The sequence below is a fragment of the Rhineura floridana genome, chromosome 4, assembly GCF_030035675.1.
Source record: "Rhineura floridana isolate rRhiFlo1 chromosome 4, rRhiFlo1.hap2, whole genome shotgun sequence".
Taxonomy (NCBI): Eukaryota; Metazoa; Chordata; class Lepidosauria; order Squamata; family Rhineuridae; genus Rhineura; species Rhineura floridana.
The window spans coordinates 85,456,052-85,479,343 of record NC_084483.1 but is presented as its reverse complement, the minus strand read 5'-3'; the positions used below and the strand labels follow the sequence as shown (position 1 = coordinate 85,479,343).

Below are 23,292 nucleotides of genomic sequence, written 5' to 3'. Positions count from 1 at the left end.
GAAAATAGCCTGGATAAGGACAAGAGTGACAGTTTTAACCCTCTGCCCAGTAAATTTAGATCCATAGAGATCTATAAAGGGGAGGGGTAGTAATTTACTATTGTCAAAGAAAGGGGGATATGAAGTATTCCTTAATTTTGCAAACAGGTGTCATCAATTTTTCAACATTTTACAATTTACAGCAGCAGGAAAGCATAGGGTTTAGGCACTACGATTCGTAACAGCAGTGCAAAAGGCAAACTACATGACCCAATGATAGGTTAGGAGCCAGCTTTCCCTGCTGCACCAGCAGATAAAGCTAAAAAGCACACGATAAGAAGCGGAACAGTGGCAAACAGTACTTTACACTGTATCCAAACGGTCTACAACGTCTTTATCCTCCTAGCAGTGCCAAATTACTATCAAAAAGGAGTTTGATGGGTTATTGGAGGACAGGGGTTGTTAGCCTTATACAGGCTGTTAATTCAATACAAGATTCACATTTTCAGTCTGCAAATTTAGAGATAGCAATTAGATATTTTAAGAGGCTCTATCGGGAGTCAATAGGACAGCACTGTGTGATTTCGCACACTACCGATATGTGTATGTGATTATTATTTTATATAGTTCACACACAGTGTGGGAAGTGATCACGGCTTTGAATATACAAGTTACATACACTAATGTTACTGAATTTAGACGTAAGTCTTTATAAAATTCCATAAAATAACAACAACCCATAAAATTTATTTTCTATAATAATGGCATGCATTGATTATTTTTTAAAAATATTGCTTTTTAATACAAATTATTAAAGAAAAAAGAGAGAGAAGGGGAGAGGAAAAAACCCAGTAGTTGCATTAATGATACAATAAGTGTCAATACATCCATTTTAGTCTGCACATACTGATCAATATATGCCATCCAAATTTCCATATAGGTATCCAAGCTGGTACTTATAAAAAGTAAATTCAAATGCTTTACTGCCAATTCTACATGAAAGGCTCATTTCTTTACAAGTAAACTGACACTGAGCAGAATGCACAACTGTACTGCATTCTACACCATCTTCAACACTGACACGTGTGAAACCAGTATCACAAGTGACCTAAACGTGCTCTTCAGCAGCAGCAACAGTGTAGTTGGATGGTGCCATGGAGCCACCCTCATGACAGTGGTGCCATCGTCACTTACTGGGACAATACAGAGTTAGGGCAGGGTAGTGAGGTCAGAGCTGTGTGGGTGCACCGGTGGAGCCAACCCAGCACTTCACCTGGTGCATCCCCACAGCCCCAACCTAGCTGCCATCCTGTGCCCCTGCAACATCCCAGTAAGCAGCAATGACACCACTGTCAGGAGAGTGGCTCTGTGGCACTTCCCCACCACACCAGCCCCTCCTGCTCTTAAATGTCATGTGTGAAAATACCTGAAGATGATAAAGATAAAGAAAATACTGACCTTTCACTGTTGCATTGAGATGGAGATGACACATCTATCATTTGTGAACATACTTCTTCCCCTACTATCTTATTTTGATGCTCTTTATATGTTAGTGGAAGACACTCATCCTTAATGGTCATCTGGACATTCAGGTTTTGTGAACAACTTTCATCACTACTTCCTGAAACATCATACATAGTAGCATGGTCTTCAAAATTCAGCATCTTACCTGTATTAGCAAAGCGTGACTCTTGATTAAAATGTTCTTACAAAGTAAACACACAGAAAGAAATCCTTAAAATGACATATTCTTTTGTAATATTATTCTTCACATTGTAATAACTGTCCTTGGTAGCTGGCATCAACTAAAAAGGAGAAATCTATATAAAAGAAACTGATGCAGGCTAATCTTCTTTGCATCAAAGTTTTTCTGCAGAGGCATGAACTCCTAAAAAAATCTTTATTCATAAGGGCTCTAACTTTCAACTGTATAGAAACTTCTGTTTCTAAACTAAGTGTAATAATGTTTTGTATTCTGTAGCACTGGAATCAGGTTAAACACTAAAAAGGAACCCAACCAAAAGAATGAAATTGTTTTATTTATTTTATTATTTATTTAAAATATTTCTATCCCGCCCTTCTACCCTGTAATAGGACACTCAGTAAAATCAAACACACTCTTAATAGAACCACACTCTTAATAGTATTTCAGAGCAACTCTCATTCAAACTTTCTCCCCAAAGGCCCTAGCGATGGGAATGTGCCTTTGTTCAGGATCTACCAGCTGATCCCACCCCTTGACAGAACGAGAAGTTATTCCCTCTGCCATCTTACATAGTATAAAAATTGAGAAAGTGAAGTCAATTCTATCACTTCATATTGTATCCCATCAAACTACCTGCCACCACCCCAAACAATCCTTTCCTTCATATACTCAGCTAGGGGTAGAAACACACTCACTGTTCTGAAAACAGGGGCACACAATGCTAGTCAAACCCTGCCCCTATTCACTGTAAAATCTGGTGGGGGCAGCTCGAGTGCTTTTTAAAAAAAAATCAGCTTCAAAGAGATTTTGCAACAGATCAACCCATTCCCCCTCCAGGTGTGGCTAATGGAAGTGCTTTGCTTTGGCGACTAGCGTATCCACAGCCTAAGTCCCTCCCCACTCACATAGAGATCGTTTAAAAAAACTATTCCAGATTTTGATGCACCTTAATCATTTGGATCTTGGGTTTGCTCCCACTGGGGAAAAGTGGGGAGAGAAGTTGACTTTCGCCAATTTCCCCATCTTCCTGCAGCCTCTTAAAGGCTCCTTCTAAAGCTTGAAGGAATGGAAAGCGAATTTGTGGTCTAACTACATGTCAGGCTAGGAACACAACAGCAATCATGTCATTGGTTTTTGTTAAAATTAAATTCGAGGTGCAAGGGATGGGGAAAAGGACAGTCAAGCAGGGAGAGGAAGGTTAAGCCTTTCCTCCCCAGCTATGATCTCATTAAGAGTCACACATGTACATATACATGCCAACATAGCAATGGGAGGTTTTCGCCTAGTGTTAATTGCCCACACATTTGTGCATGTGGAAAGATGAATTTTAATGAGATTGTGGCTGTAAAGGCTTAAATCTCCCCTCCCATGGTGTGAGGTCAATGACTATCACTGACCTGGTATTTCATTTTAAAAAAACATGGTTTCTAATCATGTTAGCGTCATATGCAGTTTGGCCTTTAGGATCCGAACCAATGTGTGAAAAAATAAACACATTTTATTTGGAATGAACTGCAAACTAATTTACTGTTGACTGAAATCTATGGATGCTATAGTAGTGGATTTTCTGCATCGGCAGTGGCTTAGACTCGATTACCTTTGAGATGCTTCACAGCTCTACGGTTCTATTAAATCCAATTCTTCAGTTAGACTGACTTTAATTTTTTTTAAAAATCTGTTTTTTTGACAAGGCTGATAAACAGGATTACATGGGAACATTCTTACTCTCATTGGGAAGAAGCATTTTATCTGGGAGAAGATTTCCATATGATGCTGCTCTAAACAAATGTGCACGAGCATTGCTGATTTTCCTAACTTCCTCTGAATCCACTGGTGGTTTAGGAGGGGAAATGTGATGCTCTTCATTATTCCTGGGTGATGATCGCAGCTTTGGCTTCTGTTGCAAAACAAGATCTAATTTAACATAAAGCCAGTTCATACATTGTCAGAATCAGAAGAGGGAGGTTCTATAACATTCTGGGTCCTTGTGTAATCTATTTATTCAGAAATTTATTCTCACAATGGTTGTCCCTGAGCAAGAAGTTCCATTAAAGTGAAACCATTCTTCACATATACTACTGTAGTAAATACATCGCTCCTGGAACAGGATCAGCACCTGAGGTCTTAAGAGATATGTCAATTCACATAGGGACAGATACTCTCAAGAATATTATGGGCTCAAACTATTGTAGTAAATGCCTACAAAATTTATTTATACACATTTCCAAAACTGGTATTTGTAGAGTGCAAATAGGGGGGAAATAAGCAAGCCATAAACACTTAAATATTCACCTACATAATTTTAAATCCAATGGACAGGATTGGATATATGCTGCATTTCCACAACACTGCAGAAAAAGTAGAGAATGTGGTAGTGGGCACAAATTCACCTTCGTGGGAATCTCATTTTTTATAAAGCAAGTTCCTGATCTGCTATGTAGGAAATGCTTGCAGAGATGTCAGGAGCCAGAGAGATAGCTGTTATCTTCAGAGAATGAAGGTGGCCTTAAGTATCAATCTTCTTAAGTTTGCAGAATGCAGCTTTTTGGGCGTAGAATTTTGACTGAGCACAGGATACTCAAATCTCTGCTAAAAGACAATACGTACATGTTCCAGTGGGCTGAGACGCGCACAAGAGACAGGCCTTGCTTCAACCGATTCAAAGCTGGAAGCATGGAGACTGGAATGAGGAACAGACTGTATTAATTAAATGCACAGAAGACTGTTTATATGTTTTTCCCCACAAAGTACTTTCTATGTGCACATTAATGGAGTGAAAATTCTATCTCTACCCAATTGCTTGACTCAAAATCTCTTTCTTTGAACGCAAAGCAAAATACAGGTTAGAGAAGTTAGAAAGAAAACAAAGGGGCTAGATATATGCCATGGAGCCTATCCTGCAACAAGAATAAATGCTGCCTTGCTCTGAGTCCCCTCTACCCCTGCTACTGAACAGCGACAATGGCAGTCCATAAAGCAACAGTATTCCTCCTCTAGAAGCAATTTCCTTGTGAATCGCAAAATCAACAAGAGCAGGAGATGAGACATCCAGACAGCAATTCAGAGGTGCTTCAGCTTCCCACACATTAAACCTAATAACAGTTTTGGGTTGACAATGAACACCTCTTTTCCTTTTAAAAGTTGTCAGAAACATTTCAATTATTTCTAGCCTAACTTTTCATCAGTTACACCCGTACAGCAGGAAGCATGTGCTGAAAGAGATGGACAATTTTATACCTACATTTTTATATTTCTCTAATCCTCCTCAACCAATAATGGTGGCAAACACTCATATTCCATCCCCTACAGACACACGGTATGTAAGGTCATATCCCTCCCCTCCAAAACCCCATACCTAAAAGCAGAAGGTGGCCTATTTTCAGGGGTTCTTGAAGAGGCAGATCCAAAAAGCTTCCTTTGTTCTTCTCTTGGTGTAAATGGCCTTTGAGTTCTTAAAGTTCTTAGTGCTGTTCGTGCTTCATTTATGATCTCAGCGCTGGTCTTCTGGACAGCTGAGGGCCTACAGAAAGCTTCTGAATATTCTACATTTTTCTTCTTTGAGGGCTGCATTTTTCTGACAGAAAGGAGTTTGGAGTAAGTGCTCCACACACTGTGTAGAAGAGACACCATTATAAAACTTCTTGACACTTATTTGCAAAGTCAGAATTTCAAAGTTCAGATCACCCTCTGATGAACATCTAATCCCTATGTTTCCCACCACATTGGTCATTAGTTCACATTGTTCAGCCATCTGCCTGCACCACAGACGAGCACAGTCAGTCTAGTCTGTATGCCAACAAATGCTATTGCAGGATTCTCCGCTGCTGCCTTGTTCTTGCTATTATTGGTATATTTGAGTCACTTCATGCTACATTTAAAGCAATTAGTAGGACACTCAAGTGTGCATGTACCCTTAAGGTATCAAGACCGATAATAAACAAATAATTACTGTATTTCAGATAACTTCTAACTACATACAGCCTTCGCACAGTACAGGCGGTCCCTGAGATACTGAGGTTCTGAGCCGCATAAGGCTTTATAGGTCAAATAGCACTTTGAATTGAGCCCAGAAACTAAACAGTAGCCAATGCATCTGTGCCAAAATTGGTGTTATACGTGAGGACCGACCAACCCTAGTCAGCAATCTGGCCGCTGAATTCTGCACTAGCTAAAGTTTCCAAACTATGTTCAAAGGCAGTCCCATGTATAACACATTGAAGTAGTCTAACCTAGAGGTTACCAGAGCATAGACAACAGAAGTTAGGCTATCCCTGTCCAGATATGGGCACAGCTGGGCCACCAGTCAAAGCTGGTGGAAGGCACTCCATGCCATCAAGGCCACTTCAGCCACAAGCAACAGTAATTGATCCAGGAGTATCCCCAGACTACATACCTGCTCCTGCAGAGGGAGTGTAACCCTATCCAGAGCAGGCCACAACCCATCCTACTCGCTATGGGCGGTTTATAAATGACACAAATAAATAAAAATAAATAAAATAAATCCATCCGGTATAGAGAACCACCCACTAATAGTGCCTCAGTCTTGTCTGGATTAAGCTTCAGTTTATTGGCTCTCATCCAGTCCATTACCAAGGCAAGACCCCAATGTAGCACATTCATTGCCACACCTGCATTGTAAAGGAGAAGCAGAGCTGTGTGTCACCAGCGTATTGCTGACAACATGCTCTAAGCAAAACCTCTGGGCAGGATCTAGCTTATCTGTCTCCAATTGTACTCAGTAGTCAAGAACCTAGGAAGCTACCTCTGTATTCCCCAAGGGGGCTCTGGGCTTGGATTTCTCAAACAGTAGCCCTTCATGCTGCAGAGGAAATTGATTTCAATCAAGAGAGTTTCAGAAGCATCTTGCAACATGGCATCAAGGGGGCGGAGGGACATAGATTCTGTCTGGAAGGGGGAGAGTAAAAAATGCTGTTGGGAGCATGCATTGGATATGCCTAAAGATCAAGCCAGAGGAATCACTATGCTGATTATTTGTTGTCATCTGTGACACGTGGTTTCTAATAAGCCTTCCAGAGGCCACCTTTGCTGCAAAACTGTTTCCAAAATGCTCTATGTAATACAAAGTAATAACTCAGAAGTAAGTTCCATTATACTCAAAGGGACATACAGTACTCCCAGATAACCATGCATAGGATTGCAGCCTAGCAGTTCAATTCTAATCATATCTATTCAGATGTATGTCCTATTGAATTCAATGGAGCTCACTTCCAGGTAAGTGGGGTTAGGATTGAAGCCTTAGTTACAATCACTAAAAAGATTTCTTATATTAATGTACTGCAATACATAATAAATAGAGTATCTGTGCAATATTTGCAGCACCTATGCCCCAAGGGGGATGTTTGAAAACTTTCTATCTTGAGGGAACTATTTCTATGTTTAGCTGAATGCCGAGGAACCACCTGAGCATCTATATACTGTATCATCAAAGATTCTGGGGTATATTCTAGGATGCAAGCTCTGTTCACCCAGAGCAGTGGCCAGGCCTCTTCGCTTTTACTTTAAATAATATGTTCTGGAACTCACCCACAGTTAGTACTGTCCAGAAAGAGCATTACAGTGAAATACTGTCTTTCATGGAAATTTGTCTGCCATTTTCTCACTGAGGAATCCTTAGCAAGCTTCTGAGAAATTTTGATGGAACAGTTTGAAAACTACTGCTTAGTCTAAGGTATGCTAATAGGCCTCTGTAATTCAAAATGGGGAAAATGTAGCTGAGAAAGCACACACCCACTGAACTCCGAAGTAAATCCCTGTTCAGCACAAAACTGAGCAAGCTGGAGAAAGAAACTTCCCATCCAACCTTTTTATATCTATACGTTTTAAGTCTCACTGGGCCAAGTTTAAAATCTCAGTATTTCAGATACACCACTGGCTCCTCTTATTTATTGCATTTATATTCCACATTTTCTCCAAAGAGCTCAAGGTGGCATACAAGCATGGTTCTCCCCCTCATGATTTTATCCTCACAATAACCCTGTCAGATGGGTTAGGCTGAGAGGCAATGACTGCCCAAGGTCACCCACTGAGCTTCATGGCTGAGTGGGGATTCAAATCCTTGTCTCCCAGGTTCTAGCCTGACACTTTAACCACTACAACACACTGGCTCTCTTGCCACCAGCAGTGGTTAATGTGTTGGAATAGGCAAATGTTGCAAGTTCACTTGGGGGGGGTATTTGGGAAATATCCCATGTACCTGTTCACCATGATGTAACGTCCTTATGGGTGGGGTTAGTTACCTGGTTTCCTCCTTCCTTTGTCCTGGAGGATTTTTTTGAATATTCTCCATTGCTGATCAATCCACCATTGAGAGAGGCCGCATGGCAAATGATGCTCTCTGCTGAGAGCATCAATACCAAACACCAAAAATGGACTGAGACTTCTATTTTCTTTCATCTAAGCTACAGCCTATGTTTCTAACATATGAGGAGGTCGTGAGTAAATGTTTTATCTTTTACCTAAGAAGATTGTGTCTGTTGTTATTTATATAGAGAAAGGTGGAGCTGGTTACATTCTCACTCTGCTGTTTGTGTTTTTATATCTCTGCTAAGAAATAGGACCAACCAAATTAGTTCCTATTTCTCTCTGGTATTTTTATAATACCGAACATAATGGAGAACAATGGACTTCTCTACACTACCACCAATGCCACTAAATATAATTCACAGTGACCCAGTTTGCACGGAAACCATGGCTTAGCATGAATAAGGGAATGCGCAGGTACGAAGATCATAGCCACTGCACTCCTCCCCCTGTCCTGTTGCTGCTATGCTACACAGCACTAAGCCATGGTTTGGCTTAGTGTTGTATCTGAACCCAGGATTAGCCCCAGTTAGTACAGCAGCAGCAAGAGCAGGGAGGAGCATAGTGGCTGCAATCTTTGCTCTCGGAACACACACATTTGCTCACTCAGTAAATACTAAGCTATGATTTGGCTTAGCATTCTGTGTGAACTAGTCAGAGCACTGGTAAAGTTTAGTAATTTTAAAAAGCAAGATCTGTGTAATAATGATTATTTAACTTTCTTAAATGCAACCATCAAGGATTACAACCGATGGATGATATGGAGAAACACTAAAAATTGCTATCATTGAGAGGAATATTTGAAAGCATAAGAACATAAGAAGAGCCTGACAGATCAGGGTAATGGCCTATCTAGTCCAGCATCTTTCTCTCACTGTGGCCTCTTCTCACAGATGCTATGGGAAGCCAGCCAACAGGACCTGAGTGCAACAGGACTCTCTCCACTTGTGATTTTGAGCAACTAGTATTTGCTTTGTTGATTGTGGAACATGGGTTTGTAGGAGGATGAGTGCCACATACTTCTCCTGAAGAGTTCTATAAAGTGAACGGCTATAATGCAAGATGGATTGAACAAATTCTGAAAACTACTAGGTCATCAGAACTTAAGACTTTGGTCCCTTTGGTGATAGGGAGAAAAAGGACTGATGATTCTGAAGAGGTGAGGCAACAGTGTTGTGTGCTCCTCATTCTGAGCTTCTAGAAAATGTATGCTGGAGATGAGCTTTAAAAAGAGAACACCCTGTTTCACCCTGGAAAAAAAAGTTGTATAGAAGATGGAGGAAGTTGCCACAACATCTCAAAACAAGATAGTGGATCCTTAATCTCTGAGAAGTGTGTAACCACCTGCAGTAAAACTTGCGTGAATAACATTATAGCTCAGTCTGGTCATATTTACTAAGCAGAGCATACGTTGAATACCTTTGGAAATGGTGTACAATTCATACTGAGAAACTGTCAAGCTGCAAATTCACATAAGTGCATTTATGAGTATAAAGTTTTGCAGAAAAGGAAGAGCAGAATAGGCAAAGGTGGCTGTGCACAAGAGTACATAGAAAATACGACTTTTTAATTGTTTTTCCGGCACATGCTGTATCCATTGCTCTTATCCCTATTTTATTCTGGGGTGGAAAGCTTTATTCCAGAACTTAACAGTTGGAGATGAAAACTCCCCCTTCATGCTATAAACCCTCTGGCTACTTGTTTGTCACCAAAAATGGCTTTCTAGTAAACTCAGAGGAAGGCAATGGTAAGCCACCTCTGAATACCTCTTACCATGAAAACCCTATGAACAGACTATCCAAAATGCAACACAAGATAGTGGTGGAAGATGAGACCCCCAGGTCAGAAGGCACTCAGTGAGCTACTGGGGCAAAACAATGGATAAGTATGAGCAGCGCTGTGACTAATGATGCAACTGGGTCAAAGCCGCAAGTAAGCCTGGAGGCTGATACACACAGATGCGAAAGGAGAGTCCAGAGCTGTACAACATAACAATGGGAACATGGAATGTGAGAAGCATGAACCAGGGAAAGTTAGAAATTGTCAAGCAAGAAATGGAACATATCAGCATGACAATACTTGGCATGAGTGAATTAAAATGGATGGGAATGGGACATTTTCAATCAGGCAACTACAAAATATTTTATGCAGGAAATGAGAAATTTAGAAGACATGGGGTTGCTCTAATAGTGAGAAGTGATGTAGCAAAAGCAATTAGGAGCTATAACGCAAGGTCTGAGCGAGTTATATCAATGAGATTTAACGGGAAACCTATCAGCATAACCATCACCCAAGTCTATGTTCCAATGGCAAACACAGAAGAAGAGGAAATGAAGAGATTTTACGTAGAAGTACAGGAAGAAATTAATCACACACCAAAACAGGATGTTCTGATAATCATGGGGGACTGGAACGCAAAAGTAGAGAACAGAGAAGAACTAGGAATTGTGGGGAAATGGGGCTTAGGAGATAGAAATGAAGCAGGAGAAATTCTGTGAAGTCAATAATTGGTTTCTTGCAAACACATTTTTCGAGCAACTGAAAAGACTCCTGTACCTGTGGACATCACCAAATGGTCAATACAGGAATCAAATTGATTATACAATTTATTTATTTATTTATTAAATTTATACCCCGCCTTATGCCCAAAAGGCCCTCAAGGTGGCTTACAAAAAACACGAACATGATACATCAATAAAACATAATACATCAATAAAATTGGTAGCAGAAGATGGAGAAGTTCCATACTTTCTGCAAAAACAAGACCTGGAGCAGACTGTGGTACAGATCTTGAACTGAAACAAACCAAGAGGTGTGTCCCAACAAACTGAAAAGTGACAAGAAAAAAGAATTGGGAACCAGAAAAAAACTAGAGACTGCCAATAATGAAGGTGTGGATACTTTGTAGAAAATTATTTTAAAGAGAAATATATCACTATCACAGCTGATTAATCAAAAGTAGATGTAATCAATATATACAGCAACAACTGTTAAGGTAAAATATCACAAATACATAACCAATACAAAAACAGCTTATAAACTGAAATACCTAAACATGTGACCAAACGCATTTCAACATAGTCTTCTTCATTGGTCAACAAACGAATGAACAACTACTACATAGCTCAACATTAAATATGACAACATAATTCAAGGTGCAGCTCCCTGTAAATCTACAGAGCTATAGTCTGGTAATTTCCTGAATGTTACCCCACAAGACAGAGAAGTTGTTCTCAAACTCTGTGGACACTGAAGGACTATCCCTTCAGTTAGAGTTCTACGCCTTCAATATTGGCAGTCTCTAGTTTTTTTCTGGTTCACAGATCATGAACTGGTCAAATCGAAAATCAGAGTTAAGCTAAAGAACAACAACAAAGCAATCATAATACCAAAGTACAATTTAAATAATATCCCAGAAGAATATAAAGATCAAATAAGGAACAGATTTCAGGCTTTAAACTTATTTTATTTATTATTTAATATATTCCCCGCCCTTCCATCCAGCAGGAGCCCAGGGCGGCAAACAGAACACTAAAAACACTTAAAAACATCATAAAAAGACCTTAAAATACATTAAAACAAAACAACGTTAAAAACATTTTAAAAAAAACTTTAAAAACATATTTTTAAAAAAGGGTTAAAGACATATTAAAAGACATATTAAAGGCAATTCTAACACAGACCCGGACTAGGATAGCTCTCAACTTAAAAGGCTTGTTGGAAGAGGAAAGTCTTCAAAAGGCGCCAAAAAGATAGCAGAGATGGCGCCTGCCTAATATTTAAGGGGAGGGATTTCCACAGGGTAGGTGCCTCCACACTAAAAATCCGTTTCCTATATTGTACAGAATGAACCTCCTGAGAAGATGGTATCTGCAGGAGGCCCTCACCTGCAGAGCGCAGTGATTGACTGGGTATATAAGGGATAAGACGGTCTTTCAGGTATCCTGGTCCCGAGCTATATAGGGCTTTGTACCCAAAACTAGAACCTTGAACTTGGCCCGGTAGCAAATGGGCAGCCAGTGCAGTTCTTTCAGCAGCAGGGAAACATGTTGGTGATACCCTGCCCCAGTGAGCACTCTCATCGCTGCATTTTGCACCAGCTGCAGCTTCCGGACCAACCTCAAGGGCAGCCCCACATAGAGCGCATTACAGTAATCCAGCCTGGAGGTTACCAGTGTGTGAACAACAGGGGCCAGGCTATCCAGGTCCAGAAACAGCCACAGCTGTCTTATCAGCTGAAGCTGGTAAAAGGCACTCCTAGCCACTGAGGTCACCTGGGCCTCTAGCAACAAAGATGGATACAGGAGCACCCCCAGACTACGGACCTGCTCTTTCAGAGGGAGTATGACCCCATCCAAAGCAGGCAACTGACCAATTATCTGAACTCGGGAACCACCAACCCACGGCGTCTCTGTCTTGCTAGGATTCAGACTCAGTTTATTGGCCCTCATCCAGCCCACCACCGAGTACAGGCAGCGGTCCAGGGCTTGCACGGCCTCTCCCGATTCAGATGTTACAGAGAAATAGAGCTGGGTATCATCAGCATACTGCTGACACCTCGCCCCAAAGCTCCTGATGACTGCTCCCAAGGGCTTCATATAGATGTTAAACAGCATGGGGGACAAGATGGTACCCTGCGGCACCCCACAGCACAACTGCCAGGGGGCCAAAAGACAGTCACCCAATGCTATTCTCTGAGAGCGACCTTGGAGATAGGATCGGAACCACTGTAAAACAGTGCCTCCAATACCCATCTCACCAAGTTGGCCCAGAAGGATACCATGGTCAATGGTATCAAAAGCCGCTGAGAGATCAAGTAAGAATAACAGGGTCACACTCCCCTTGTCCTTCTTCCGATAAAGGTCATCAGGGCAACCAAGGCCGATTCAGTCCCATAACCAGGCCTGAACCCAGACTGGGATGGGTCAAGATAATCTGAGTACTTGCAGTTACTGCGCCACAACCCTCTCAATCACCTTCCCTAAAAAGGGGGTATTTGCAACCGGTCGGTAGTTGTCATAAACCAATGGGTCCAGGGTGGGCTTTTTCAGGAGTGGTCGGATCACCGCCTCTTTCAAGGTGCCTGGAACCATTCCCTCCCGCAATGATGCGTTGACCACACTCTGGATCCACTCAATCAACCCCCCTCAGCAAGCTTTAATAAGCCAAGAAGGGCAAGGGTCGAGAGGACACTTTGCTGGCCGCATCATCGCAAGCACCTTGTCTACATCATCAGGCTACATCAACTGAAACCATTCCCAAGAAGTTGTAGTAGACTTTCCACTGAACAACTCATTGGGGACTACAGTGGATGTGGAGGGGGCATCAAGACTGCTACGGAGGCGAGCAACTTTACCCTCAAACTAGCAAACAATTCACAGTGGGCCTCCGAAGGGTCTAAAACTCCATTTCCTGGAGTTGATGTCAACAGACTCCTGACAATATGGAAAAGCTCCACCAGATGGCTACTTGAGGATGCAATGGAGGCAGAGAAGTGGGCCTTCTTTGCTGCCCTCACAGCCACACAGTAGGCACGGTTATGATGTTTTACTCGTGCCCGATCAGCCTCACAGCACGTCTTTTGCCACTTGCATTCTAGCTGTCGTCCAGCCTGTTTCATTGCCTTTAGCTCACTGGTGTAGTATGGTGCGGACCGGGCTCCAAAATGCCGGACAGGGCGCTCGGGGCAACCATGTTAAGAGCCTGACATGCCTCAGTGTTCCACAGTGTGACAAGGGCTTCAACAGGGTCACCTGCTCTATCTACTGGGAACTCCCCCAGGGCATTCAGGAATCCACTGGATTCCATTGGGCTCCGGGGGCAGACCATCTTAATCTGTCCACCACCTCTGCAGGGAAGGATTGGAACCATAAGTCTGAACTTCACCAGGAAGTGATCTGACCATGACAATGGGGTGACATCCACCCCCCATCTCCAGACCACCCCTTCCTCCATCTGGAGCAAAAACCAAGTCGAGGATGTGTCCTGCCCTATGCGTTGGGCCAGTGACAACTTGAGACAACCCCATGGTCGTCATGGAGGCCATGAAGTGCCAAGCCGGAACACTACAGGCAGCCTCAGCATGGACATTGAAGTCACCCAGCACTATCGTTCTGGGCTCCTCCAACACCACAGCCGAGACGGCCTCCACCAGCTTAGTTAGAGAAGCTGCTGGGCAGCAGGGTGGACAGTACACCAGCAGCAACCCTAGTTTACTGTCTCCTCAGCCCTACACAAGATGCAGGCCCTCACAGCCAGCTCCAAGACAGAGTGGTTTCCTGATGACAGAGATGGAAGTTCTGTAGACCACAGCAACTCCTACCCCCCCCCCATCCCTGTAGCCTGTACTGGTGTTGCTCTGAATATCCAGGTGGGCAAATCTGGGTCAGATCAACTCCTCCCAGCTCACCCACCCAGGTCTCAGGAATGCACACCAAATCGGCACCTTCGTCCACAATCAGATCATGGATGAGAGTGGTCTTATTGTGTACTGATCTGGCATTAAACAACAACACACACAGGCCAGTGGGCACAGCAGATGAGCAATGCGGAACCAATCCATGAGAGGAGTGGCAGCAAGGAACAAGGCGCAGATAGCCTTGCCCTCGTCTTCTACGGTAATTCACCACATCCCCACGGCTATATTTCCTTCTACCCATGATCACTGAAATTGGGGTGGCATCACCCATGTTCCTCCGTACTAAGACTCCTCCTAAACAGCTGATATGGACCCAACACAAGCTCACCAACAAAGCCTGCCGGAGCCAATTATCCCAGAAGGCCTCTGCGAGAATTGGGAACAGTTATACCCATTCAAACTTTTTCACACAGGGCCCATCTACTCCCCCTCCTGTCTCACACCCAGGGAGGGCCAGCCTTCTGCCAGTTACAGACTCTCACTCTGAAGGCATCTGGTGACTTTCTCTTACCATTCAATTCACTGCACAGGCTCTCACCCCTTGCAGAAACTACACATGCACCACACGCCCTCCCCACCACCAATCTCCTCTAGATTGGTTTAACAGAAAATTAAAACAAACAAAAAAGGAAGGTAATAGAAGGGGGGGTAGCTGGGCTTTTATGCCTCCTGACCCAGCCAGCAGCTGATACAAGAGGCTGTAAGATTAACTGCAACCTCTCTCTGGAGCCAGGGTCAGGCAGGGGGTCCCAGTCCTTGCAGCACTTACTAGGGACTTCAGCTGTCTTAAGAGACAGCACCCCAAAGAAGCAAGCAGCAAGCACCCAGGTGCTCAGATACTCACTCCCAGGACAGATCTTCTTCTGTCCCCTAGTGCTGCAGCTGTTCCCCAGAGAACCAGAAGAACTATGGATTGAAGTCACAGACATTATCAGGGAAGAATACAAAAGACAATACCTCTAATTAAAAAGAGAGAAAAACGTCAATGGATGGCTGAAGAAACTCTTAAAATGGTTAAAGAGAGAAGGAAAGCAAAAGCAAAAGGAGATAGAAACACAGTTAGAACCCTAAATGCAATAATACAGTGACTAGTACATAAGGACAAAGAGAACTATTACAATAGTTATTGTATAGAAATAGAAGAGGATAATAAAAAAGATAGGACAAGAGCTCTATTCCAAAAGACCCCAAAATATTAGAGAAATCAAAGGGAAATTTAAACCAAGAGTAGGGACACTGACGAATCAACAGGGGAACACACTAACTGACTGAGATAAAATAAAAGATGGAAGCAATATACTGAAGAATTCTATACAAGAGATGCCAGGATGACATTCATTCACGGAGGAACCTAAGAACCTGCCGCGGAAAATGCCCACCCTCTCATGCTTGCGGGTATATCATTTTCGTCTCTTTTGTATGCTGACGACACTGTCCTACTGTCCTTAACTTGTGTGGGTTTGCGTCGTCTTCTAAAAGCGCTTGGCTCTTTTTGTGAGACAGAACATCTTATAATTAATCATGACAAGTCTAAGATCGTAATATTTACCCGTAAAAGATCTAAACATCGTTGGTGGCTGAACAACCATCCGATTGAACAAGTTCCATTTTATAGATATCTGGGGATTATTTTTCATTCATCGGGTTCCTGGGCATATCATTTAAGAACCTAAGAACCAGAAATTTTAGAATGTGAAGTGGAAGCTGCTCATAAAATACTTGGAAGAAACAAATCACCAGGAATCGATGGCATACCAATAGAGTTGCTACAAGTTACTGAGACTGAATGTGTCCAAATTTTGTCAACAAATATGGAAAATAAAAAAATGACTCACAGGCTGGAAGCATTCAATATACATCCCAATTCCAAAGAAAGGGGATAATGCAGTAATTATTATCAAACTATTGCCTTAATATCCCATGCAAGTAAAGTAATGCTCAAGATTCTACAACAAAGGCTCTTACCATATATGGAGCAAGAAATGCCAGATGTCCAAACTGGATTTAGAAAGCAAGGAGACACCAGAGATCATATTGCAAACATACATTGGATAATGGAACGGACCAGGAATTTCAGAATAAAATCACCCTAAGCTTTATAGATTACAGCAAAGCCTTGACTGTGTAGATCATGAAAACTATGGAATGTTTAAAAGAAATGGGGGTGCCACAGCATCTGATTGTCCTGATGCACAACCTATACTCTGGAGAAGAGACTACTGCAAGGACAGAATATGGACAAACTGATTGGTTCCCAATCAGAAAGGGTATGAGACAGGGGTGTTTAATCTATATGCAGAACATATATGGAAAGCAGTTTTGGACCAAGATGAAGGAGGTGTGAAAATTGGAGAAATATCAGTAATTTCAGATATTACAGACTATGACAGACGATACCATATTACTAACAGAAAACAGTAATGATCTGAATCGAATGCTGATGAAAGTTAGAGGAAGGCACAAAAGCAAGACTACAGCTGAACGCCAAGAAGACTAAAGTAATGACAACAGAGGGTTTATGTAACTTCAAAGTTGATAATGAGGACACTGAACTTGTCAAGCATTATCAATACCTTGGCACAGTCAGTAACCAAAAGGGAGACAATAGTCAAAAAAAATCAGAAAAAGGTTAGTACTGGTGAGGGCAGCTATGAGAGAACTAGCAAAGGTCCTCAAATGCAAAGATGTATCACTGAACACCAAAGTCCAGATCATTCAGACCATGGTATTCTCAATCTCTATGTATGGATGTGAAAGTTGGTCAGTGAAACAAGCAGGTGAGAGAAAAATCAACTCATTCGAAATGTAGTGTTGGAGGAGAGCTTTGCAGATACCATGGCCTGCGAAAAAGACAAATAACTGGGTGTTAGAACAAATTAAACCACTAGAAGCTAAAATGATGAAACTGAGGTTATCATACTTTGGACACATCATGAGAAGACATGGTTCATTAGAAAAGACAATAATACTGGGAAAAACAGAAGGGAGTAGAAAAAGAGGAAGACCAAACAAGAGATGGATTGATTCCATAAAGGAAGCCACAGACCTGAACTTACAAAACCTGAACAGGGTGGTTTACAACAGATGCTATTGGAGGTCACTGATTCATAGGGTCACCATAAGTTGTAATAGATTTGAAGGCATATAACACACACAGTATTCAGAGTCTTATTGCCTCTGAGAGTGGAGGGACCATGTACCTCTAGGACATATATGCACCACAGCCTTAAATTGGTTTAATAGCCAGTCCCTCTCCAAGGAATCCTGGGAACTGTTGTTCTGAAATGGGGGGTCTTTTAACAGAATTCTCAGCTGTCTCACCAAACTACAATTCCCAGGGTTCTTGTGGAGAAGCCATGAGAGTTAAACTGATAACAAACTCTACAAATCTGTAGAGTAGATTTACAAGTAAGTTGATTTTCCACTTTTTGGTGGATTTTTTTGTTTGTTTCTTTTTTGTTTGTTTCTCTCTTCTCTTCTGTCACAAACTCCAAGCTAGAGTCATGATTTCAGCCTTCAAGCACAAACTCTTCTCCCAGGCATTTTAGCATGTGTTTTTAAATTGCTTTTTTAAAATGTGTTTTTAAATTTGTGTATTTGTTTCTAATGTTTTAATTGTTGTAAAACGCCCAGAGAGCTTCGGCTATGGAGCAGTATACAAATGCAATAAATGAATAAATAAACAGTTGGTTACAGTTTAATTAAATAAATACTATAATCAAAGGCTAAATTAGGCGAGATAGGAGTATAAACAAAAATCAATTTTCTTCTTTCAATTTCTGTTATTCTCCCTGCTGCATTGTGAAGTTTTATAAAATCTTCTTGACAATTCCTATGTCACTGATCTCAATCTTTGAAGAGTGAGTCATTTGCTTCTACTTTAAAATCCTTACATTTTGCTCTACAGATATATCATTTATTGGATTTTAATATTTGCTCTTTTTTAATTAAGTAACTGGCAACTTGGGAGACACAATCACATTCTGTGCTGCAACATCATAGTCCACAACAGGTTCTAATAAAGTTTCAATCAAATCTTCTTTCGATCTTAGTCAGCCTTACAAGAACATTTATAGTGGAGGCATTGACTGCAGAGCCAGATTCAAGCCTGCAAACACACTTTTTGTTATAACCCTTTCCTATCTCCTCTCTTACCACATATTGACCACCTCTGCTCAAATTGAAAAGTTGTCATGTATTTTTAGGATATGCCATATTTTTAATCATAAAAAATACATTTTAAAAGTATGCCATTCAATATTTATATTTTATTTGAATAATGAAGGCACCATGTTTTCTTAATCTGAATGGCGTCCCTATAGTGGCAGCACCTTCATGTCTTTGAAATAAAAATTAACCTGCATTTTAAGAGGAAAAATAAAAGTTACCAGAAAAATCAGGGAGTTGGCTTTTTCCAAGCAGTTCAAAAAGATTTAAAAACCTTACAAAGAGTAGTGCTGTTGGTAGGGGAACTTCTCTGTCCATTCAGATTAAGGAAACATGGTTCCTTCATTATTCACATAAAACAAATATTTAATAGTATGCTTTTAAAATGTATTTTTTCTTCCTTCCCAAACTAATGCCCTAATATGTCATACATCTTAAAAGCAAACATGAGCTTATCATGTTGTATTAGGGGTGAATGGGTTTTTTATTTTTGCTTAAAACTTATATCTTCCACATATCTAGGGAGTCCCCTCCCCCAAGTATGCACAAACCAGTATTTTGGGGTGAACTTGTTTCACTTCCAAATTGATGGGCAGGTACTCAGTCACCTACGTTCATTATAGGTTAGGGACCAATTTAAGTTATCCAGGCTAGAAAAAATAATTAGATGATCATCCTTTTGTCTCCACTGGTATCTGTTTTCCAAAATCTTTTAAAGAATGCTTTTAGTTGGTAGATTCACAAATGCCAAGCCTGGTGTAACCTGGAAGACACGGTTGATTCCTGAACCAATCAGAGCTACGTCAAAGGCATAGTTTTGTACTTAGAAGAATAAGTACAGATGGCACAGCTTTCCCCACCACTGTTGATAGCTGGGAATCTCCCCATCACTCACACACACACACCTTCTGGACAGAAGCTGTCAGGTGCATGCAGCCTGTGGAGTGTGGGAATAGCTTCAATGTGGTTTGTTATGAAAGGAACTCAACTGCAAAGATATACCACAGAATTTAAATAGACGGGTTCAGAATTACTAGGTTCACAACTAGCTCTGCACACTGACACACCAGCCTTTGGCATATTATATTTCCACACAGGCAATTTTAGGGCATTTATGTTTTTATTACTCACAAGCATTAAGATGAAGACACAACAAGCTAGTTCCGGAGAGGTGGTGAGATTTGTATCTTTTAAGCTGTATCTTACATAGCCAAGACCTAAAGAGGGCTGGCAACACAGGAAACGTCCAGTAATCTCCCGCTCCATTCATTCATTCACACACACATATATACACACATTATATAGATATCTATGGAAGAAGAATAGAGGAATTCAGGCTAAGGAAGCCCTTAGCAGTTCTTGCTCCAGGAGGCATCCCGTTTCCTGGGAACTGACGAGGTAGCCTCTGTCACCATAGCAACCATACACACACACGAGGCCTTACTTAACTATTCCCTTCCCGCGACCCTCCACACCTTGGGGTCCTGTGTCCTCAAGGCTACTGAAGGGAGAAACTGTATCTGGGAGTCTGTAGGAAACGGACGGTGGTCACGTCAGTCGCTGTTGCTTTTCTCCTGCTGTCGCAGCCGGTACACCATGAAAATGGGCTGCTGGCGCCTCCTTCGTTAATACTGGGCATGCTCGGGAAAACAGAGCATGCTCGGTAGCAGTGGCGAAAGCATTTGCCCTTATCCCGTTTCTAACTGGTACGGTATCGCCTTGTTAATATACTCAAATGTTCAGTGGCAGCAACTGAGGTGCCTGACCATATCTTGCCTCCTCTTTCTTAAATCTGCCCTGAAACGTTGGCGGGCGAGCAGGCTGGTTGTACCTAGAGAAAAGAAGCGGAGGTATTCTGTACAGAAATGTTCATGCTAAATGCTTGTTGTATAATGTAGGAATTCATTTAATGGCACTCAAGTTCAAATAGGCACCACATTGCCACTGATCCTGCAGAAGTGTTATCTGGCTGCATCGGAAGTTCTCCATCAGCTTACAAATTCCGCTGTGTGTACACTCCTCAAATAAGTTCATTAGGGTTTTCCGCAGCAATGCCTTTGCGGATGCAAACGACTTTATCCTGAACTTTTATCTCTTCCTTTCCTTCCTTGTTCATTATAAATGTAGCAACTCTGTAATTGTAGCCATTACTACAGTAATATACATGACATACATTTTTTCCCTGTGTACTCTCTTAGGTTTAAATATTAATAATATTTATTGTCCATTATTGCTTCGTTAATAAAATTAACTAATTTATATAATCCTCTTACTGCTTCTCTTTTGCCTATGCATGCCTATTGTGAATATGCAGGACACTGATCAAGTCACTGCCAGCAACCCTGTCAGCCCCAATGTTTGCAGCGGTGATGGTGAGTAATTCCATAGTGACCAACATAACCTTTGTACGTTTCTTTACATAATATTTTGCGTTTTAGTTAATATTACTTGAACTCCAATTAACATTCAACTATTTGAATTCAACTAACTGAATTGATCTTCCCTGCAAAAATAGTCAAGTAATACGGTACAGGTAGTTTAAATACTTTATTGTGTTTTAACAGATGTGACCAATGAAACAGTTTTGCAACCTCAAGAATTTATAACTTGGATAATTGTACTCTCTAACAATACAAATAAAAAAAGGAATACCATCTGTAGCAATATACATGAAGGGTATGTTTCATGGGCAAGTGTCAAACATATGATAATGTTTATTGGAAACTGTGGGGAAACAAAGGTTTTCTGGCAAATGACCTGTGACCAACACAATGTGACCAACATAAAATGTAACAGTTCATTGACAGACACCCACAAATAATTGCCTCCAAAGCAAGATCCTGTGCATATTACACATTACAAGTTGCAGGTCAGCATCAAGTCCATGTGGGAAGTTGTAACGCACATGGAAATTTACACTTGGCTGTGGCAACACCCCATTAATTTGTTTCTTTTCAACCCAACATTTTTAATCATATGCAGGGAAGACAAGTGTCATGGAAGTTTTAAGAAGAGGATTTCATATTAATTATCATCAAACAAATTTTCACAATAAATTTTCACTAACAATTTTTTTCAATTTCCCTGTCTCAAACTCAACAATAACAAAGTTGCCAACTGACACCAGTACTTCAGTGGATGTTTCTGTTTCTGCTCTTTCTTTCAGGATAATCACATTTCCCATAAAGGCATTATTCCCTGTATTTGCAGTGTTTATTTTAAATTATGTGAAAAATTAATTTGTGTTCAACCTTTTATATGGTTGTGCTGTTCTCTAAGGCGAGGCAAAAGACCTTCAGCTTCTGAGGTGAGTTTTTACATCTTTAGATGACCTCACCTATTCAGCCTAGAAAGGGAGAGCCAATCAGGACGCACCTGCCTCCTTGATACATCTGCAGGGAATCTGGTAGAACCTTCTATGTGCTTCATGAAAGGGGGAGGGGGTCTAGTAGAGAATTATTAATTCTACACTTTTCTAAACAACACCTAGGTTAAAGTTTAACCTAAAATATTATCTGATTAGTAAATATATTAGCATATATTGTCTTTCTTCTAAAAGTAATAACCCACACTTCCTTTATCTGACTTGTCTTTCAAACTGTAAGCTTCTTGAGGGCAGTCTCTTTTTGTCAAACTCTGTAACATGCCCTACACTGATGGTATGGTACAAATAATAGGACTTATAATTATTACATTCTCAGGGAAAGAATTATGCCAATCCTAAGAAGGGATTTAAGTGAGAAACATGACAATATATTTATGCTATGTAAGTTGCACATTGTGGTATTATGTTGGTCACAAGTACTGTTGCATACAAAACACACTTCAGGCAATAATTCATCACATTTTCTTAATGCTAACAACCTCAAAGAAAAGAATAAAGCTAAAACATAGATTTTTATTTTCATTTGTTGGTGGGGGGGAGAGAGAAGTATGTATTTTTGTGACCAACATAACATGCTCAACCAATGTAAGTTTTATTGTCCTAAGCTCATCTAATTTTGTTCCTCTTCTCAGCTTACCAAATAAGAAAGCAAAACTATCTATTGTCTGTTTTCTTCTAGAGGTCTGTAACTGAAGATTATATATAAAAAATAAATAAATTCTAAGTCTTCTTGCATGCCACACTTCTGGTTGTTTTACTCATGTGTCAAATGCTATTTTGAAAAATTACTAACAAATAATGAAAGTTTTGAAAATAATCTTTAAAATGATAAAGAACATGTTAACTATATATGAAAACAAGAAATGGAATTACCCTGGTCTACAAATAATTTAAAATAAAATAAAATAAAATCACCAGCTGCAGATCCGGCAAGGGCTATAGATCCTTAATGGGTTGAGTTAAAGACAAAGGGTGCTTCCAGATGGGTGTTTATTGTAGGATCTGCACTCCTCATATACTCTCATTTTTCGCAATGTGCACACATCATTAGCATAATAACAGTATTATGTTGCCCTGTATTTAATCCTGATCTTCCTTTTCCAGGAAAAATCCTACATGTTAAAAAAAAAACACACACACAACAAATTATTACAGTAATCTTACTGTTCTTGCAGGTAGTTTGTATCAAGGCACTGTGGCCACTTGGGCCTCTACAGACAGCATGGACTGCAAGATTACACCATAGCTATGCACCTATTCTTTCAAGGGGAGTGCAACGCCATCCAGAACAGACTTGCCAGAAATCTAAAGCAGAAT

At 40.9% G+C, this 23,292-nt stretch overlaps 1 protein-coding gene across 9 annotated transcripts in view; it reads right to left on the bottom strand.

The window, feature by feature from the left end:
• The window catches only part of ARMC2 (armadillo repeat containing 2), a 98,306-nt gene extending 78,057 nt beyond the window's left edge, over window positions 1-20,249 (bottom strand). For 5 of the 9 annotated variants that reach the window (XM_061623552.1, XM_061623553.1, XM_061623551.1 and 2 more), the window contains exons 1-5: window positions 6,447-6,560; window positions 5,040-5,294; window positions 4,292-4,364; window positions 3,410-3,581; window positions 1,438-1,648 (exon numbers count right to left, since the gene is read on the bottom strand). In XM_061623552.1, coding sequence (XP_061479536.1) covers window positions 1,438-1,648; window positions 3,410-3,581; window positions 4,292-4,364; window positions 5,040-5,294; window positions 6,447-6,556 — 821 coding nt within the window. In that variant the 5' untranslated portion in view covers window positions 6,557-6,560. Of the gene's footprint in view, window positions 1-1,437; window positions 1,649-3,409; window positions 3,582-4,291; window positions 4,365-5,039; window positions 5,295-6,446; window positions 6,561-15,972; window positions 16,058-19,721; window positions 19,834-20,065 lie in introns of those variants that run through there. The other 4 variants (XM_061623558.1, XM_061623557.1, XM_061623560.1 and 1 more) reach the window with 4 other exon arrangements.
• Between the last annotated feature and the right edge of the window lie 3,043 nt (window positions 20,250-23,292).